Here is a 19,687-nt window from a genome sequence, read left to right as displayed (position 1 = left end):
GGAAGCCTTAGTTTAGAGGCATTCTGCCTTGACCTAAATGTATATTCCTTGGGATGGACCTTTCTTACCCTACTTTTAAGGAGCCAGAGGTTAGTATCAAGCCTTTGACATTCCTTTGAGTCTCTGTCTCGTCCTCCTTTAGTCTTAGACTCTTAGCCTAAGTCCATGGTCACTCCAAGTGGTAGGTGGGATGTGGAAGAAAACACAGACAGCAGTAAAAGAGAGCTTTATGGTCAGAGTGGAGCATCCAATAGAACATGATGGGAACAAATCTTTAAAAAACACAAGTATTTTACACCCCTCCTTCCCTGTGGTATTTCTAAGCCCAAATGCTGATGATAATTCTCTCCTTCTGGCCAAAACTTAGGCTGGGAATTTGGAAAAATTTGGAAATTCCAGATTTGGAAAAAGAAACTGCCATCCAAAAAATACTGCCATCCAAGACCCCATTCTCTTGTCCATTACACACAGATCAGCCACTCTGAAGATAATGGAACCTGGAAGATAATAGGCAAGGTTGGGCTGGAGAGAAGCAGCTGTGAGTCATAATTTCCTCTGGCCAAGCAGAACAAATCCTGGTCTTTGGAATAGGAAAGGGTAAATTCTTTTGCAAGTTTTGTGAGAATGGGGCACTAGAAGAAACAATGAACCTTGGACTGGGGTTCTAGAGCATTATGGAAGGGTGGAGAATCCCTTACCCTTATCACCAATACTTTGGAATGGACTGGTTCCTATACATAATATCATGGTATCTAGGATGTCATGGTTTTCCTTTCTACTCTAGGATGAGAGAACATGGAACATTAAGAGGAGACCATGGGTATTGGTAGAGACAAGGGCCTCAAATATGCCAAAACACAGGGACAACCCAGGAGACAAAACTAAGTCTGGAATGCTTCTGGAAGCCTTAGAAACTAAAGTGGTTCCCTACTTCCACAGCTCCTCTGCTCCAAAACCCCCCACCCCCCCTTCTATGTAAACAAGCTGGGATTCCTGCAAGTGCCTCAAAAGGCTTTTGTCACGTCCCTGAGAAGTACTGTAGGGTTACTGGGGCAATAGGGCAATGATGTCTGGGCCATGAACCCAGCCAGGGTGGATGAGTGGTTTATTAATATAAAAGACACTTGCATTCCACCACCATTCCCCTTTCCCCACCTGGACCCACATCTCTTCTGTGCCCCTGCCTCAAACTGAAGAGCAGATATCATCAGCTCCTAAATGCCATGGACTTCTGGAGCTATGGGGGATGGGGAAAGGTATACCTGGAATACTTACTAAACTTGTGCTGGGCCTCTCCTGTCTCAGAATAGCAGGCAGCTCAACAAAATTTCCCTTACCATCTCTGTCTTAGCTTTTCTCATACTGACTACTATGGGGCAAAGGCCAAAGTATCTTTCATTAAGGAAAAAAAAGTTATGAAAAATAGAGCTGAAATCTCTGATTCCTCCCAAGGTTAAGAGAACAACTGGTTAGGCTGATACTGCTATTTCTTTAGCAGTTAAAACTGGAGTGTCCTGTAAATAGCAATGAATAGGAAGGGTGGGCAGGGATGATGGTGAGTTGTGCCCCTTTCCCTTGCACTGGGCTTACTGGGGAAAAGGAGTGGGTCAGAACCAGGCTTTGTTCTCCCCAGCCCCTTACCCAAGCCTTACCCTGACCATTCCCCACCCAACTGGGTACTGGTCCTTTCACACTGGAATGTTTTTACCAGGACACACACATGGAACTCCCCATCCCCCTACCTTCATGGCCTCTGAGGGGCATCTTGTAGACCCATCCCAGGTCCCACCTGGTAGCCCCCATCCTGCCAAGGCTCAGAAGCAGAGATGAACGACAGGTCTGTGGGTTCCCATGCACCCCAGGCCTAGAGCTCCTCATAGTCTCCACCCCCATGTTGTTTAGGGGCTATGGCCCCACCCCCAAGGAAGGCTTCCAGTTCATCTATCTCCTCAGTCTTCTCTTTGCTCCGTTTCTTCTTCTTCTTCTTTTCATCCTTTCCTTCTTCCTTGTCCTTGGCTTTTTTGTGCTTGCTTTTCTTTTTTGCAGTCTTTTCCTCCTCCTGAAAGATAAGACAGATGATATATTAAGAACTCTGAAAGTGAGTTGACCCCAGGGATGGGATGGAAAAGCAGTCTGGCAGTCTTCCTGTGAGCCCAGAGAAAATCAAACTGAGTTGATCCTTCTAGAAAGGCCAATAAAAGTAGTAAATCTAACCCCCATCTCCCCATGCAATTATAAACTGCAGGTCTGCCACGTCTGACATGTTACTACTTTGGTAACATAAAAGCCAATCAACAAGCATGGAAAAGGCACTGTTTTTGAGGTACTGAGCTAAGCACTGGGGATACGCAGAAAGACAAAAATATGGTCCCTGCCTTCAAGTGACTCACGTTCTAATGAAGAAGACAACAGACAACTGTGTACACACACCATATATACAGTATAAACTGAAGTCAGAATACTTGCTTCCCATTGCTGCTTCCAGATTGTTCTTCTACCACCACTCAGCAACCTCTCTAGTAAAGGGCAATTAAAATATTACCACTCAATTCTTATCTACTGCTAGAACACTTTCCTTCCTCAATGAATTGGGAATTCAATGACTTTAGTCTTCATCCCACTCCAATTCCTGCCTGTATATTATATACTCGAATAGTCCCTCAAATACTCTAATATCTCAGCTTTCCAAACTACTCAATTCCCATAACCTTTACTCCACCTCAGCTATAGAGATAGTCATACTCTTTGACCTTGCCATTACCTGTAAGTGTTCAACTTCTATGTCCATGAATTCCAAAATTCTTTTAATCATAACCTTTTATTATCCCATCATTCCCTTGGCATTACAATCCATAACCTGTTCCTCCTCTTTCCCCAATCCCTCTACCTCTTAGTTGTTTCTTAGGCTGTGACATCTGTACTGGATTCACTCTCCTGCCTTTCCTATTTTAACCCCTTGGTGCATCAGTTCCACTCTATAGTATCTCTACACTGCAGTCCTTTGCCCACTTGTCTTTTCACTGATCATGTCTTACCAAAGCTCAACTTTGGATTACTCCTTCCATGCTACCTTTGCTGATTCACATGCTGTTAGACTGGAGCTGGAGAAAGAACTGGATCCACTACAAATTTGTTAAAAAAGATCAACTGGACCCTCCTAACCAATTCATTCCCCACTTACCACACAGGCTATTTCAAACCTTTCTATCCCTCCTCAAGCCTTACGTAGCACTCCTCCTTCAGCTAAGAACCTTTTCTCATACTACCCTCCCCAAATTGAGGCCATTTGCTGAGAGCTGCCTTTTCTTTCTTCCTCATTCAGATGTCTTTCCCCACTAACTCTCCCTTTATCTTAATCTCTAAGGAAGAGGTGGCCCTTTTCCTTGATAAGACAAACACCCCTACATGCATTCCCTCCCATCTTCTTTGGCAGACTGCTCAATCTCTGCCCATCTGTCGACTGCTTTCCTGCTACTATAAATCCACTCATATTTCCCCCATCCTTAAAAAGGCCTCACTTGATCCATCCATACCCACTAGTTACTAAATTGTATCTCACCTCCCTTTTATGGCTAAAGTTCTTGAGAAAGCTGTCTTTACTCCATGACTCCTCTTCCTACAAAATTCCAAACACTTAGCAGTTGGGTTTCCAATATCCTCACTTAAATTAAAAGTTCTCTCCAAGTCACCAATTGTCAACTGGTCTTTCAAATGCCAAATTTGACAGCTTTTTCTCAATCTTAATCCTTTATAATTTTCTTGTTGCCTCCAACACTGTTATCTCCCTCTTCTGCATAGGTTTTGGTGACATCATGCTGTCCTGGTCCTCTTGCCCCATTTGACTAGTTTTCTCTATTGCACCCACTAACAGTGTTTCCTAAGGCGCTGTCTCGAGTCTTCTCCCTTGGTGATCTTCTTAGCTCCAAGTTCCTCTATGAAGACAATTTCCAGATCTACTCCTGAACTCTGTCCTGAGCTTCATCTCAAACAGGATGTATTACTGGCATCTCAAACTCAATGGAAAAAGGCCTTCTGCAAAAGGTGGTATCTGATTTAAGTCTTGAAGGAAGCCTCAGAATTAAGGAAGCTGAGGTGAGGAGAGGGAGCATTCAAGCATGGGGGAAGAGTTGATGACAAGGCCTGGAATCAGGAGATGGAGTATAGAGTGCAAAAAAACAACAAGGAGGTTGGTTTTACTTGATCATAGAGAATGTGGAGGGGAAATACAGTGTAAGAGGACTGGGAAGACAGGAAGAGCCAGATTGTGAAGGGCTTTCTATGCTAAATGGAAGATTTTATATTGGATCCTTGGCATAACAAGGAGCCAGTGCAATTCTGATTTTGTGTGTGTGTATGTGTGTGTGTGTGTGTAAGAGTGAGAGAGAGATGGATAGATATGGTCAGAGCTGGGTTTTTAGCAAAGTCATTTTGGCATTATAGAGGATGGGTAGAAGCAGAGAAACACCTGAAGTAGGGGAATCAATAGGAAGGCTACTGAAAAAGTCGAGGTGTGAGAAGATGGAGGGAGGCCTGTACCAGATTGGTTGAGCGAGAGTGGAGAGGGGAAATGCTGTAAGGATATTACTTGACAAAAGACTAGACACATGGGGAGAGTGTCAGGAAAAGAGATCAAAGCTATTTTACTTCTAAATCTTTTTGCAACTCTGACATGGACATAAAAAACTTAGAGTGATATAGCTCTTTCTTGGGGAAAGGGGTAAAGGAGGAAGAGAAAAACATTGCACACAGAGAGAGAAGGCAATTTCCTGAATGAGCCTGGGTGTTGCATGGGGTGAAGGTGCTTGTTGATGACTGGTGTGGTTCGGCTCTTCCCCCAGAATGATAGTATCATTCTGATGTCAACTTTGGAAAATAGCAAAGCCAAGTCTTGCTGGGCACCTGTAGGTTTGGAAGAGCAGGATCTCCTTTGTCATTTTCAGGTGCAACACTTCCTTCAAATCAAGACAAAAAGGCCAAGATCTTAATCATTTAATTGGAGTTAAGGATAGAAACAGGACTCAACATGCTTGGTTCCTAGTATAATACCAAACTCACTGGAGACACCCTTTCTCAAAGGCCCAAAAGAATTGAACAAATTCATCTCTCCAACTCTAGTCATTGGAACAGTATCTCCTCCCAACCCTTGTTGGTCCACAATAGAATGGGTACCTCTTTGCTTTTCTTCTTTTTTTTCTTCTTCTCCTTACAGGGGAGTTTGCTTTCCTTATCTGCAAGAAAAATAGGAAATGTTTGTCATGCTAGAACTTTTATTACCAGGGAAAGTTACAAACAATGTCAGGCAGATTCCATCTTCTGCTGACACTGGCTCTGAAGCTAAGTCCCTGTCTTTTAGGAAGAGTTTCCCAGATCATTAGCCCTGGAGGTACAAGGGGAGAGGTCTTAAGTTTCCCAATGGATAAAATGAAGGGGCTAAACTCAATTTTTAAGGTATCTTCAAGCTGTGACAGTCTAGGATTTTAAGGTGCCCCAGAGGAAACTATCTACATGAAGGTTTGTGTATACTACAAGGAAATCTGGGAGAGGTCGGCAGGCTGCCCAGAAATACTATTAGATGTCTTTCATAAACTCCATACCTTATCCTAGAGCTTCAACTCAGTGGGTTAGTCAATAGCCTGTATTAAGTACCTATGTCTGGGGATCAGGATTATGCTGGAGATGGCAACCATAAAAAAATGAACATGATCCTTGTTTTGGAAAAATATGCAATTCAGTTCAATTCAATTCAGATTATACATCTCCAAGTCATGTTAACATGCCTGCATCAATGATATTTTATTGCACAGAATGCCTTCCTTTTCTCTATGCAGTTTCATCTTTCAGGGATCATCATTTATTTCCCACAAAGTGTTCTCTGATTCTTCCAGCTTCTGGTGATCTATCAACGCCCCAAACAGTTACAGTCCCTGAGATACTAGCACCAGCACAGCTGATGAATGCTGTACTCCTCTGGTGCAGCTAGTTCTTCCCTTCCTCCTTCTGAGAATCTATGATGATTGTTGCATATGTCTGCACTCCTGTTGTATATAACAGGGAAATCCATGCTGCCATATCATGTAGGGGAACAAAGTGTGGGGAGGGGAGGAAAGATAGTCAACTCATTATGTAGCTAAAATATTAACTACAATTCAGTTACATTATGTGTTAAACAGGTTTTGTAGACTGGCTTAGAAACCCAATCAACATTTACAAATATTTCCATGGAGTAATAAAGAATTTTAAATAACTTGAGTTATGGGGCTTTTGGCACATTGGGAAACCATAATCTTATTCATTCATTCATTACTTCTTAGTATTTTCTATTAAGCTTCTAAATGTCTGTCTTTCCCAATCAGTGTGGTGCAGCAGAAAGAGTGATGGATCTGGAGTCAGAAGACATGGACTTGAATTCTAGCTCTGCCAATTACTACTATGTGACCATGGCCCACTTTTCTCAGTCCTCTATGCCAGTTTCCCCATCTGTAAAATGAGGTATTGGATTAGTTGTTGTCCTTCATTCTCCAAGAGAACCAAAATGATATCACTATGCTAGAGTCAAGTTTCAGTGTGTTAGTCTGTTTGATCAGACCACTACAAGCTCAGACTGCTCTACCATAGTCAGTATGAACATTTGGGGTGGAACTGGATTAGATAATCTCTAAGGCCCCTTTCCCAGCTCTAATTCTAGGATCCAATGATCATCAAAGGTAGGAAGGAACTACTGAGGTTGTCTCCTCATGATTTTTGCACAAGGCTATGTAAACAATAAAACTTTGTTGGTTGGTTTATTCTCAGTATCCAGCCTCATAATGCCTTACCTCATAGGGAAAATCTGTGGCAAGAAAAGGCTCAATAACTTCCTCCAGGTCCCTCAGAAAGTAAGCCCTGGTGCCCGAGGTCTGTTTCCAGCCAGCTGGGCATTTCTATTCTGGACATGATGCCAAAGGATGACATGAAGGACCCATTAGTGATGAAGTATATCTAATGGAGAAGGAATTTCCACCTGATGCCAACACTGATCTTGTCAATGTTCTCTATAACAGTTGTTGAACTTTTGACAATTAATTAGTTCAGATGCTGAATCTATAATAGCTGGTCTTGGTCTGGTATACTGACCCAGAGGCTTTAAAAACCCCCAACACAGTAGTACCGCAAATAGCAGGCTTAACAAAGGATAAATAACCCACAGACAATTAGTAAGCAGACTACCATACTTAGGGCTAAATAAATACCCAATAAAATGGCTTTTAGATAGATACTCAAAGCTTTTTGTTAGTTTTGAAACATTAAAAAGACATATGTTAGCCTAGAATGACTTGAATGGTCAACTACACTAGGTTGTGAAATCTAATGCTTCTTAGCTATGTCGTAATGTCTATGTTTCCCTTTCCTACTTTAAGTATAGAGTATGGTCAGTATGAATATAAAAGCAGCAATATGGGGATAGTAGCTTACAGACTGATATATCCTAAAAGACTAAATGACAGAAGTTAAGATAAACCAGGAGGAAAAATTTCTGCTTCTGCTATTAGATGGTCATCTGGATAGCTGGCATTTCCAGAAATCAAGATGTTAAGAGACATTCATTCCTGTCACCAGCTTAGATGCTCCCAAATACAGAATTAAGCTCCCCTTTGTTATGGGGGATTATCCTTCACACTTGGCTGCTGGGAAGCAACAAGAGAGTTGGGGTAAAGGGGGGGGGCCCTGTGGTCTTGAGGTCACATGTGGCCCTCTAGGTCCTCAAGTACAGTCCTCTGACTGAATACAAACTTCACAGAACAAATCCCTTTAATAAAAGGATTTGTTCTGTAAAACTTGGACTTAGTCAAAGGGCCACACATGAGGACCTAGAGGGCCACATCATGCCTTGAGGCCAAAGGTTCCTCACCCCTGGAACAGATGCTACAGGTACAGGTCCTTCGGAAAGTTATACTATCTCTTAGACCCTGCACTTACTTTCTTCTTTCCTAATTCTTCCGTTTTTTTCAAAGAAACCTATAATACTAATATGAATAATGTGCATATATGAATAATTCCTGAAATTTTCTAGGAAGCTAAAGTCGAGAGAATAGCACCCCAAAAACATCACAGCCATAATTTCGATTTAGACAAATATGAGGTTTTCTGATCCGCTACTCAACGTTTCTGAAATGTTATGTGGTGGCGTAGCCTAGCTTTGGTGAGAAATGACTTGATAACATGTATGCTAAGCACTTTACCTTCATCACTGCTTTCTTTAGGCCCAGTCTCTTCCAGGCCCAAACCAAAGAGATCTGAGTCATTTTTCATTTTAAAGGAGTGAATCGTAGGCTTAATGGGCTGGGGGATCTTTGCAGGGGGCACGTCTTCATCTGTAACATCTGAGAGGTCCTCTCTCACTGGAAACTCTTCCTGATGAGAGAGAGAGTGTGAATTATAAGAATCAGAGATAGCTCAAAACCATAGTTTTCTCCAATAAAAGTTGTCAGTTCAAAGCCACAGCTTTTTCTAACAAATACCTTCTCCAAGCCACACTAACAAGTGCTAGCATGTATAAAGTGACTTGATTTACAAAGCACTTTACATACATTATCTTATTTGATCCTTAAAATAATTCCATGAGGAAAATACTACAGATATTCTTATCCCTATTTTACAGATAAAGATATTGAACTTGGAGAGGTTGAGTCACACAAAGATAGTGTTAAGAGGCAGGATTCAAACCCAGAATTCCTGACTTCAGGTTGCGCAGTCTTTCCATTACATTACTCTTCTATAAGAGTGCAGGTAATCACCCACATGTATAAAAATATTTATAGTAGTTCTTTTTGTGATGGCCAAGAATTGGAAATTGAGGGGATATCCATCAATTGGGGAATGGTTGAACAAGTTTTGGTATATGAATATAATGGAATACTATTGCTCCATTAGAAATGATGAGCTGGCAAACTTCAGAAAAACCTGGAAAGTCTTGAATGAACTGATGTTAAGTGAAGGGAGCAGAACCAAGAGAACATTGTACACAGTAACAACACCACTGTGTGATGAACAACTTTGATATACTTAGCTCTTCTCAGCAATGCAATGATCTAAGACAACTCCAGAAGACTCATGATGGAAAATGCTATATACATCCAGAAAAAGAACTATGGAGTCTGAATGCAGAATGAAGCAGACTATTTGCTCTTTTTTTTGTTTCTTCTTTCTTGTGGTTTCTCCTATTGGTTCTAATTCTTCTTTACAACATGACTAATGTGAAAATATGTTTAATATGAATGTATATGTTGAACCTATATCAGACTGCACACCATTTTGGGGAGGGGAAAGGGAGAGAAAATTTAGAACTCAAAATCTTAGGGAAGTGAACTTAGGTTGAGAACTAAAAAAAAAAGTACATGTAATCATAGGAAATGAAAGACAGGACCTGTCATGTTGGAAAGAGTGTTTAATTTGGAGCCAGAAGATTTTGATTCAAATCCTGATTCTGTTACTTACTATCCTAGGTGATCATGGGCAAGTTACTTAACCCCCTTTGACTTGTTTCCTCATCTCTAAAACCAAGAGGATGGAGTAGAGGACCTAAATATCTATGATCCCATATCTATGATCTTCATATGTCCAACAATTTTTATTGTCCTCAGTATACAGGCAGGTCGTATCTCCATGGCTGTGGCAAGAAGCTCTCTATTGTTCCCTGAATCGAGAGTCAAGTGGAAAAAGGATGGGGTATGGAGTCAGCACACCTTGACTTGAGTCACTGCAAGGGAGATGTGATTATGGAGACAGACCACATCCCTTTGAGGCTGTTTCCTCATCTGTATAATGGGAATTATAAGCCTTCCACTACCTACATCAGAGGTTTGCTGTGTAAAGGTACTTTGTAAACCCTCTAAATCGTTTTATGGGAATGATCTTTTGAGGTCTGACTTCAATGTTTCTAAATTTGATTTTACGTTCTGAATTCTCTCCCTCCCTCTTCCCCCATTCACTGAGAAGGCAAGAAAAACAAAACTCAACACAAAAAAATATAAACATGCAAAACAAATGCCCACACTAGTCATGTCAAAAAAGAAAAAGAAAAGAAAATATGCTTCAATCTGCTGCGTCCATCAGCTTTCTATCTGGACGTGGACAGAATGTTTCGTCATAAGTCCTTTGGAACTGCAGTTCACCATTGTGCTGATCAGAGTTCCCAAGTCCTTAAAAGCCGATTATCCTCACAATATTCTTATTACTATATAAATTATTCTCCTGGTTTTACTCACTTCACTTTGCATCAGTTCTAAAACCATTTACTTCATTATTTCTTTTTCTTTTTGGAGGGGCAATTGGGGTTAAGTGATTTGCCAACTGCCCAAAGTCACATGGCTAGTTAAGTGTTAAGTGTCTAAGGCTGGATTTGAACTCAGGTCCTCCTGACTCAAGGGCCTGGGCTCTATTCACTGTGCCACTTAGCTGCCCTACTTCATCATTTCTTATAGCATAATAGTATTCCATCACAGTCATATACCATAGTTTGTTCAGCCATTCCTCAACTTTTTGGGCATAGTTCCAAACTGTCTTTTCCAGAATAACCATTTCACAGCTTTATGAACAGTGAATTAAAGTACCTATTTTCCTATAGACTCTCCAGCATTAGTCATTTTCCATTTTTGTCAATTTAGCCAATCTGATGGGTATGAAGTGGTACCTCAAAGTTGTTTTAATGAACATTTCTCTTAATTATTAGTGATTTAGAGCATTTTTTTCAATATGGCTATTGATAGCTGGATTTCTTCTTTTGAAAATGGCTTATTAACATCCTTTGACCATTTATCAACTGGGGAACAGTTCTATTTTTTTTTCATTTCATTTCTTTTCTTTTTTTTGGAGGGGGGAAGTTAGGGCAACTGGGGTTAAGTGAATTGCCCGAGGTCACATGGCTAGTTTTGTGTTAAGTGTCTGAGGCTGGATTTGAACTCAGGTCCTCCTGACTCCAGGGCTGGTGCTCTATTCACTGTGCCACCTAGCCACCCTGGGAACAGTTCTTATTACTAATTTGACTCAGTTCCCTATATAGTTTAGAAGAGAGACCTTTTCTAGAAAGAATTGCTTCTCTAATTTTAGTTGCATCGTTATATTTGTGTAAAAAACCCTTTTTAATTTTATTTAATCAAAACTGTACATTTTACCTGCTGTTAACCTTTTTATTGCTTGGTTTAGTCATGAACTCTTCCCCTATCCATAGATCTGACGTGTAATTATCATGGTCTTCTAATCTGCTTATGCTGTCACTCATTACCCATTTGGAGCTTATCTTGGTATCTGGTGTGAGATCTTAGTGTTTCTAAATGGACTCTTATTTACCTTTGTGAAGCAAGTATCAGCTCCATGTGGAACTCGAGTGTGATCTTGTCTATGTGACCAAGCATTTCTTCACAACTAGTCCTCCGCAATCACTAAATTACATGATACTTTAACGAAATACTAGAGGATTAAAGGTTTTATGAAGACCTGTCTGAGGTCATCTGGTAAACCAGTATGAGAATTCCAGTTTAGCTCTTCCATGAGTTTGCTGGGTATGCAAAGAAGGGGAGGGGAGGGGAGGAGAGGGAAGGTAAGGGAGGCTCCCCTACACCCGATACCTTTTTCACCAATCATCTCTGTAAAATCCCTAGAATGCCAGAGCAGGAATATGGGGGTTTGCAACAATTTTCCCTCCTGTGGAGAGTGGGAGATTTGTCTTTAAGAAACATGATCTCTAGGTATTTTTAGAATCAGATCTTGCACAATTAAGGATCTGTGTGACTCAAATCAATAGATTTAGACTCTTCTGGCTTATAGGAAGATGGGTAAAGATTTATAGAGAGGAAGAAAGAATTGCTGAATGTCTCTGTAGCTTCCTGTTCATGTATCTAGCTTTCCCACAATTATACAGAGGGAAGGAAGGGAGAGGCTTAGTGCTTTTCATATTATCAACCTGGATTTTCTTCTCTGTTATAGCATGGCCTAGGGCCAGGCATATCCCAGCAGAATTCCTTTTCTTTTTTGAGCTGTTAGAAGGGAGACATGACTCTGAAAGCATCTCCTTGATTTCTGCCCTGGAGGGCCTCCTGCTGCAGGGCGGTGCTCCTAGTGCTTTATAACCCTCTCCTTCTTCCTGTCAATACAGATGCCCAGAATTCCCACTGGAGAGCTGGGAGCAGCAGTCCCTCGAGGGTGATCCAAGGTAGTACATGGCCAAGGTCAGAACCTGTTTCAGGCTGTGATACTCCCTCTGAGGAGCAGGGACAGTGACTCACTCCCACTGCTCACTCTCCTAGGCTACTGCTGGGGCAGGGCGGGAGAAGGGAATAGAAAATGAAACAAATGGAGTGGGGTGAGAACATTTAATTTACATTTCCCGCTGGACATCTTTTTATTTTTATTTTTATTTTAAGCAATCAGGGTTAAGTAACTTGCTCAAGGTTACACGGCCAGTTATTTCTGGGTGTGGTGCTGAGTGTCCGAGCCCAGGATTCGATCTCCAGGTCATCCCAACACTGGAGCCGGTGCTCTTACTCGCTGAGCCACCTGGCTGCCCCTAAGCAATTGGGATTAAGTAACTTGCTCAAGGTTACACGGCCAGGTGTTTCTGGGTGGGTGCTAAGTGTCTGAGCCCGGGATTCGATCTCCAGGTCTTCTCAACACTGGAGCCGGTGCTCTTACTTGCTGTGCTACCTGGCCGCCCCTGGACATCTTTTTAGCCTGAAGATGCCTTATGGCAGATAAACTCAGTAGATTTTTCTCAAAGGACAAATGCCCCAAACTTACCCCATAAAAAGGATGATGTCCTGACAGGCTAGAACTGAAAAGTCTGTTCTAGCTGACACAGACTGCTGAATAGTAAATGCTTTGAATCACCCCAAGGAAGGATATGATATCAAAAGAACACCTCTCTGAAGATTAAATGGGAATTTGGTTAAAAAAAAAATCCATGCTATAATTTGAGCCAGTGATTTAGACTATACTGATGCAGACTTCTGTTAACATGACCCTGCATTTTACATGGTGTTTCAAAACTTTCTCATCCAACTTTCCCATCTATCATTTCATTTTTCCTTAGCAGGAAGACACTTTGGTAAGTAGGATAAGTAAATAGTACCCATCCACTAATGGTAACACTAAAACGAGGGATTTCTCAAAATTGTACCGTTAATCAGGGGCACAGCAGGACATGGGACCCTGAAATTCTCTCCTAGGCTAGGTTCTCATCAACAGATAATTCTGGTATAAAGAAGCCCCACATCCTGATCAGCCCAACACAAGCAAAGAGAGTAAGAAAAAGACTGATTTCATTACCGCTTTCTTCTGAGTGTCAGAGTCTTCACTCTCAAAATCAGGATCATCCATGACAAAAGACAGCATCTGAGCAGCAATGGGTCCTTCTGGATCACTTTCTGAGGACTCTCGTTTCTCATCTTTCACCTCTCTGAATTTAGAAGTGGAATCCTTGTTCCAAGAAACCATTTTGGGTGCCTGGGATGGAGCTTCAGTGACAAGCAGGGCTTCAGGAGTAGGCTTAGTGCTACTGCACTTCTCAGATCCTGAACGAGTGGGTAAACTAACTTGAAGTTTGGGGTCAGTGGCTTTGGTGGAAGCTGCTTCACTTTGTGGCTTCAAGGAATTTCTGGAAGACCTTGAAAAGGGAATGAAAAAATGGTGAGAGACCTTTAAAATATCATCATGGAAGCTTAAACACAGACCTTGCAATTTGGTCAAGATATCTCTGATCCTATGACTGCTTTACAGCAAACTTCAGCTGGCTGTAAATGTTATCTTCCCTTGCCAGAGGGGGCAATGGGAAACTACAACATGTATTAGAGCAGAGTTGGCTTTAGGAGTATAGACAGACCCATGGATACAGCAGAGTGGCAAAAGTACACCTGCTGGCATTCAAACAAAACTCCTTCATTCTCTAGCCTCACAAGGCATACCCTGTTCTGTACCTAATGTATTTATCATCCCTGCATTATATTTATCTGCATATCCAATGACAGCTTGATACACTAAATAGGGTGCTGCTGGACTTGACCTGGGTTCAAGTCCTACCCCTGATACTTATTAGCTGTGTGATCCTGGGCAAATCATCTAACCTTTCAGAGTCTTAAACAGCTTCTACCTTAGGATTCTATGCTGATGAAATCGCTGGTAGCTGCTGAGATCCTTCTCAACCTTAGATATGTGAGCCCCTTAATTGTTATTGTAAATACACCTTTCCCTACTAGTCTCAAAGCTCCATGTAAGATGGGCCATGTGCTACATCTAAACTTTGCCCTTGTACCCACTATCCATCATGGCCTACACAGAGGAATTGAGAAAAATACTTTTTAAAATTAAACTACTCCTCTTCTGCTCTTCTTGTCCCCCTCCCTCCCTGACAAGTGGGAAGGAAAAAGACAATCTCTTTCCTCCTGCTTAAACTCACCACTTTGTCTCAGGTTCCAAATTCTCTTGGATGGTCAGACTGGTGACTTGAGGGCAATCTGCTACCTCATCAGCTTCATCCTCACTGGAGAGGGTAATGTTTCTACTTGGGATGGAGCCTGCTGGCAAGGAGGCCTTAGAGGATGGCTTGTCTTCTAGGTCCAGGTCATCTTGGAAACCAGCTACCATGGGGTTTCCCCCAGTGGCTTCCCCATCACTACACAGAGGACACAAGTATTACAGAGGAAGTTCTAATAAGTGGAGCACAGAGCAACTCTCAATTAGCGATTTTACTTTGCTACCTATCCTCTGGTCCATAACCCAATCAGTCTCTACCAGGGAAGAAAGAAGGTAAATGAGGTTTTTAGCAGTCAGTATTTACTGTCACTTGTGTGCTGACAGGAGCAAATGGAGCAGAAAAAGGTACAGTCAGTTTCGGTATAACGTGTTTCAAAAATGAGAATTTGTTCCAACTTGACTGATATACTGGGAAACATTTTGAGCCTAACTCAAATTCTGAGTTTCCTTCTGAGAATTTCTTCCTCAAGACACTTCTAGAATGGGAATCATTTCACAATAATTCACAAGCTGAAACCCTTTTGACAACCACTTCCACAAGCAAACTTCAGGTCTCTGTCAAGGCAAATTGACAAAGCTGTGGGCAGAGAAAGGCTGGTTTCACTCCTCACTCTTCAACCTTCTGCCAGGCCATGGCTCAAGGCCTGGAGTTTCAGCCTGCCCCCCAGGTTACTGACACAGTCACTATGTATTTTTTAATCATTTAACATGAATAAAACTGTGCTACCATTTTTTAGGTTCCTATCTTTTTTTAATGTGTCACTGATCAAGTTTTTAAGTGCCTCAATCCCATTTTCCCATAAGCACTGTGGTTTTTATCACATCATGTTACATAGTACAATGTTTTTTGGGAATGTATATATTGCTCTGTGGCAGAATTGTCTGTAGAAACTTGGGCTGGAAACAAGATTTCTTCTATATCCTACCAAGAGTTATTGATCTGATTGTAGAAGGGTGTTTTTCAGTGCCCTAGGATAGCATTTAGTGATTAAAAACTCCACAAGAACTACATGCTTCAATCTCAGTGTTTCAATGGAATAGTCACAGTCAATGCTCCCCTAACCCCTGCCTCAAAAACATGCACTGGCCCAGGAAAAACCCTGTTAATCACCTCAAGTGAAATGAGAATACATATCCTCATATAGTCTAAGAATCTCTAATCATCTTGTCAGACCATTATTATGGCTTTGGAGATATTAAAAATGGAGACTGGTGGTCATCTGATTTCTCTAAGGGTTGCTTAATGTTCTTCCTCAAAATTTTTTGCACTAGAAATTCTTTCCTCCTCTCTCCAAGAATGAAGTACAGGTCTTTTCCAATTCTGAATAACTACTCGGTTTAATAAATAATTGTTTAAAAAGAACTTTCATACTCTAATGATATATGGGTCACAGATGGTACCTGGGAGCTGGGTCACCAATCTGAGAATAACCTCTCTCACTCTGAAATCCTCTTGCAGCATGTTTGGCAAATCTGCCAGAGTGAGTAAGTTTCAGCAACAATATGTTAGAGATCAAGGTGTCTGTCGGGCACTAAGCACCGGTGCCAAAACCTTTAGAGAAACTTAACCGTGAACTCCCAACTAACTGTACTCTTTGATGCTCCCCACACCTGACAGAATGTCTTCCCCCAGCACTACCCTGCCTAATGTTCTTACCAGTTTTATGTCAATTTGGCTCAAGTCCTTTGTTGAACTTGAAAATCAAATCACAAGATCCACTTTGCAAAGATATTAGATGTAAAACAGTCGGCACCGTAGCTCTTTCCCCTTTGACTGGTCAAGGATTTAATAGTTTTGAACAAAGACAGCTCTTACTCTGAAAAAGCTGGCCTGCTAATGCAGATGCTGGCACTTGCAAAACCCAGAGTGCTGGGGGAAGTTAACAGGAAGTTTTTTTTACTCCCAAAGGATTATTAGGCAGAAAACTCATAAAGGAAATGAAGGTAGAGAATGGCAGTTAAGATTGTAGGCAAGAATCTGGAATAAATCCTAAAAAACTATGGCTATTAAACTTGATGGAACTTTTATATCTAGACTAGTATGAAATTAGAAGCCTGGTTAATCGAACATCTCTTACCTGTCACTTTCATGCTCAACTTTTGTTCTGATTTTCTTCTCATACTTCAGATTTGTATCTTCCAGGAAGCTCCTATCCAGGCTGTCTTCAGGAACAAAATCTTCAACACTCTGGACTTTTGCTGGTGCCTCTACAGAGTGGGCAGGCTCTGCATGAAGTATGATACCCATAGTCATTACCCCATCTCATTTAAGAAACCAGGAGCTAAAAGTGTATACTTAAGGATTTGTTCACTCCAGGGAGGGAGCAATGCTGCCTGAGGGCTCATTCAGACTAGGTAGGCCACCCATCTTCATGCATGCTACTTTAAATATCGCCATCATTTTAAGCAAGGGAACCTCAACACAAACAAGTTAATGGAACAGCCAAGGCCTGACATAGGCTGTTGAAAAGAAAGAGGAAGTGGAGTCTAAGGTATCCATTAGAAACTCTAGCAACTGAAAGGACCTCATGATTTCTGAAATCACCAAGTGATTTTTCAGCTGCTAGTCACAAAAGATCTGGTTCTAAATAATTCAGGTTAGGTGGCAGAAGACCTTGCTTTATCGAACTGTGCTGAGGCTGCTGTTTTATCATGCCTCCTAAACATACATATCTGCAAGTATGCCCCAGTTACAGGAAGCTCAATTTTACCAGGAGGTGAAGGGGTAGCTTCTGAAGCTGGACAGGTTCCAAAGAGCCTTGAAATGATGCTTCGACGCTGGGGCTGAGGTTGGGTTGGGGCTGGGGTTGGTGGACCTGGGGAAGTGGCAACAGTAGCTGGAGAAGCTGCCTGGGTTTGTGCCTCAGATGGGGGAACAGGGGACATAGAAGGTGGAAGAGAAGGGCAGGTAGCAGAATTTGAAAGAAGCTGTTGAGGGGCTGGCTGAGGTGTGCTGGGGCTGGAGCTTCCTGTGGATGTTGTGCTGGGAGGCACAATGGGTGACTGGGAACCAGAGGATGGACTCTGTCCATTGGCTGTTAGTGGAGATGCATGTCCTCGACTTCTTGCTTCCATCATCTCCAGAAAACTGAAATACAGTAAGTCAAGGAAATAAGAAAGTGGCAACAACAATAATAAACTGAAATTTATAGAGTACTTTAAGGTTCACAAAGCACTGAACATACATTCTCTTGCTGATCCCTGTGACCTCGTGAGGTAAATACTATTGAGTTCATCATTTTACATGAGGCTCAGAAAATATAAAATTCAAATATTTTTAGGATCATACATCTAGTAATCATCTGAAGCAGGTTTCAAGCTTGGGTTTTTCTGATTCAGAGTTCTGCATTCTATTCACTATACCACAATGCTCCTGACCTCTTGATCTAAAACAATTACTATAATCAACTGTGAGGTGGAACCTCAGAAATATCTATTCAGCTCTATTTCCCTGGTGATTTACTCATGAGTAATACAGCATTTTTTTGTTGAATATTTAATCCCAAAGTGAAAGGATGTCCTTAATAAGCTCTCTGACCTCTTTAAGCTTCACATAAGCAGTATGTCCATACCATATACATGTGAACAAATTTATCAATATGGTGTAGGGTACAGTATACTAGATTTGAAATAAAAAAGACATTAGTTTAAATCCAGCTTCATACACTTACTAGCTATGAGACCCTGGGCAAGTCATTTATCCTCTCTGAGTCTTAGTCTTCTTATCTGTAAAATGAGGGGGTTAGACTTGATGGTATCTAGGGTCCTTTCTGGTTCTACACCTGTGTATGATCTATGATGCTGAACAAACTGGTAGTAAAACTAGCCTTATACAAATGTATATTTTATATTATGCATAAATTATATGCACATGGAGGAAAATAAGCTAGATTTTTTTTATACTTCAGTTAAATTCAGCATACATTATTAAGTGCCTACTGAAGATAGAGACAAAAATGTGACTTGCTCTCAAAAGGCTTACATTTTACACACACACACACACACACACACACACACACACACACACACACAGAAATTTAACGTAGGGTGAGAGTACTACAAACTGGATAGATCAGGGGAGGTTTCATGAAGTAAATGACCTTTTGGCTGAACCTCGAATGAAGTTAAGGATTCTGAAGTATACAAGTATTTGGGACAACCTGGTCAAAGGCTGAGGGATGGAAGATGAAATGTCAAATTCAGGGGACAGCTAAAAGTCCAATTTAGCTGGAACAAAGAATACTCAAAGGGAAATGATATGAAATAAAAAAAGTGGGTGGGAACCAGATTTTAGAGGACTCTAAGTGTTAGGCTGATGAATGTCTATTTTATCCTAAGACCAAGAGGATGCAGAAGAGTAACATGGGAAGAATAATGCTTCAGGAAAATTATTCTGACACCTCTATGGAGCATGAAGAAGGGAGAGAAATAATTTAGGAAGTAATTGTCAAAGCAAGAGATAATGATATACCAGCATGTGAAAAAAGATGTGGCAGAGGTAGAATCAATAAGACAACTGATTGATTGTAAAGGGTGAGGTAGAAAGGAGAGTCACAGATTGAAAACGACTTGGAGGTTGAAAAACTAGGTGACAGAAGGATGATGGTTGCTGTTGTTTAGTTGTTTTTCAGTCATGTTTCATTCTTTGTGACCCCATTTGGGGCTTTCTTGACAAAGATACTGAAGTGATTTTGCATTTCCTTCTCTAGCTCATTTTACAGATGAGGAAACTGAGGCAAACAGGGTACAGTTACTTTTCCAGGGTCACACAGCTAGTATTTGTTTGAAGGCAAGATTTGAACTTAGGAAGATGAGTCTTCCTTACTCCAGACCTAGTACTCTTATCCACTGTGCCACCTAGCTGCTCTCAGCAGAGGGGCAGGTTAGGGGTGAGGGGAAATGACAAACTGTTTTGAATATAGTTTGAGAAGCTAACAGAACATTTAGGTAGAGACCAATCTAGTAGGCAGTTGACAACATGCGACTGGAATTCAAGAGAAGGATTAGGGTTAGATACATACATTTGGGAATCATCGGCACGGAGATTATAGTTGGCTGCTGTCCTCCTTTCTCAAAGAGAAGCAAATGACATCACTATGTTGGAGTGAAGGTACAATGTGTCTGACTATGGCTCTACTATAGGTTGGGGCACAAATAGTCCACCAGAGGTTCCCAAACTTATTTG

The 19,687-nt window shown here is 41.3% G+C and overlaps 1 protein-coding gene across 1 annotated transcript in view; it reads right to left on the bottom strand.

Moving 5' to 3' along the window:
* Positions 1-211: 211 nt before the first annotated feature.
* RABL6 (RAB, member RAS oncogene family like 6) overlaps positions 212-19,687 on the bottom strand; it is an 83,446-nt gene continuing 63,970 nt past the window's right edge. Inside the window, exons 9-15 of the mRNA XM_069108387.1 lie at positions 17,214-17,590; positions 16,581-16,728; positions 14,426-14,641; positions 13,300-13,636; positions 8,220-8,391; positions 5,170-5,228; positions 212-2,059 (exon numbers count right to left, since the gene is read on the bottom strand). Coding sequence (XP_068964488.1) covers positions 1,865-2,059; positions 5,170-5,228; positions 8,220-8,391; positions 13,300-13,636; positions 14,426-14,641; positions 16,581-16,728; positions 17,214-17,590 — 1,504 coding nt within the window. The 3' untranslated portion in view covers positions 212-1,864. The remainder of the gene's footprint in view (positions 2,060-5,169; positions 5,229-8,219; positions 8,392-13,299; positions 13,637-14,425; positions 14,642-16,580; positions 16,729-17,213; positions 17,591-19,687) is intronic.

This window comes from Petaurus breviceps, unplaced genomic scaffold (genome assembly GCF_028583685.1).
Source record: "Petaurus breviceps papuanus isolate PSGF00001 unplaced genomic scaffold, PetGlider_PUasm1.0 90383, whole genome shotgun sequence".
NCBI lineage: Eukaryota > Metazoa > Chordata > Mammalia > Diprotodontia > Petauridae > Petaurus > Petaurus breviceps.
This window is presented reverse-complemented; position numbering and strand designations above follow the sequence as displayed.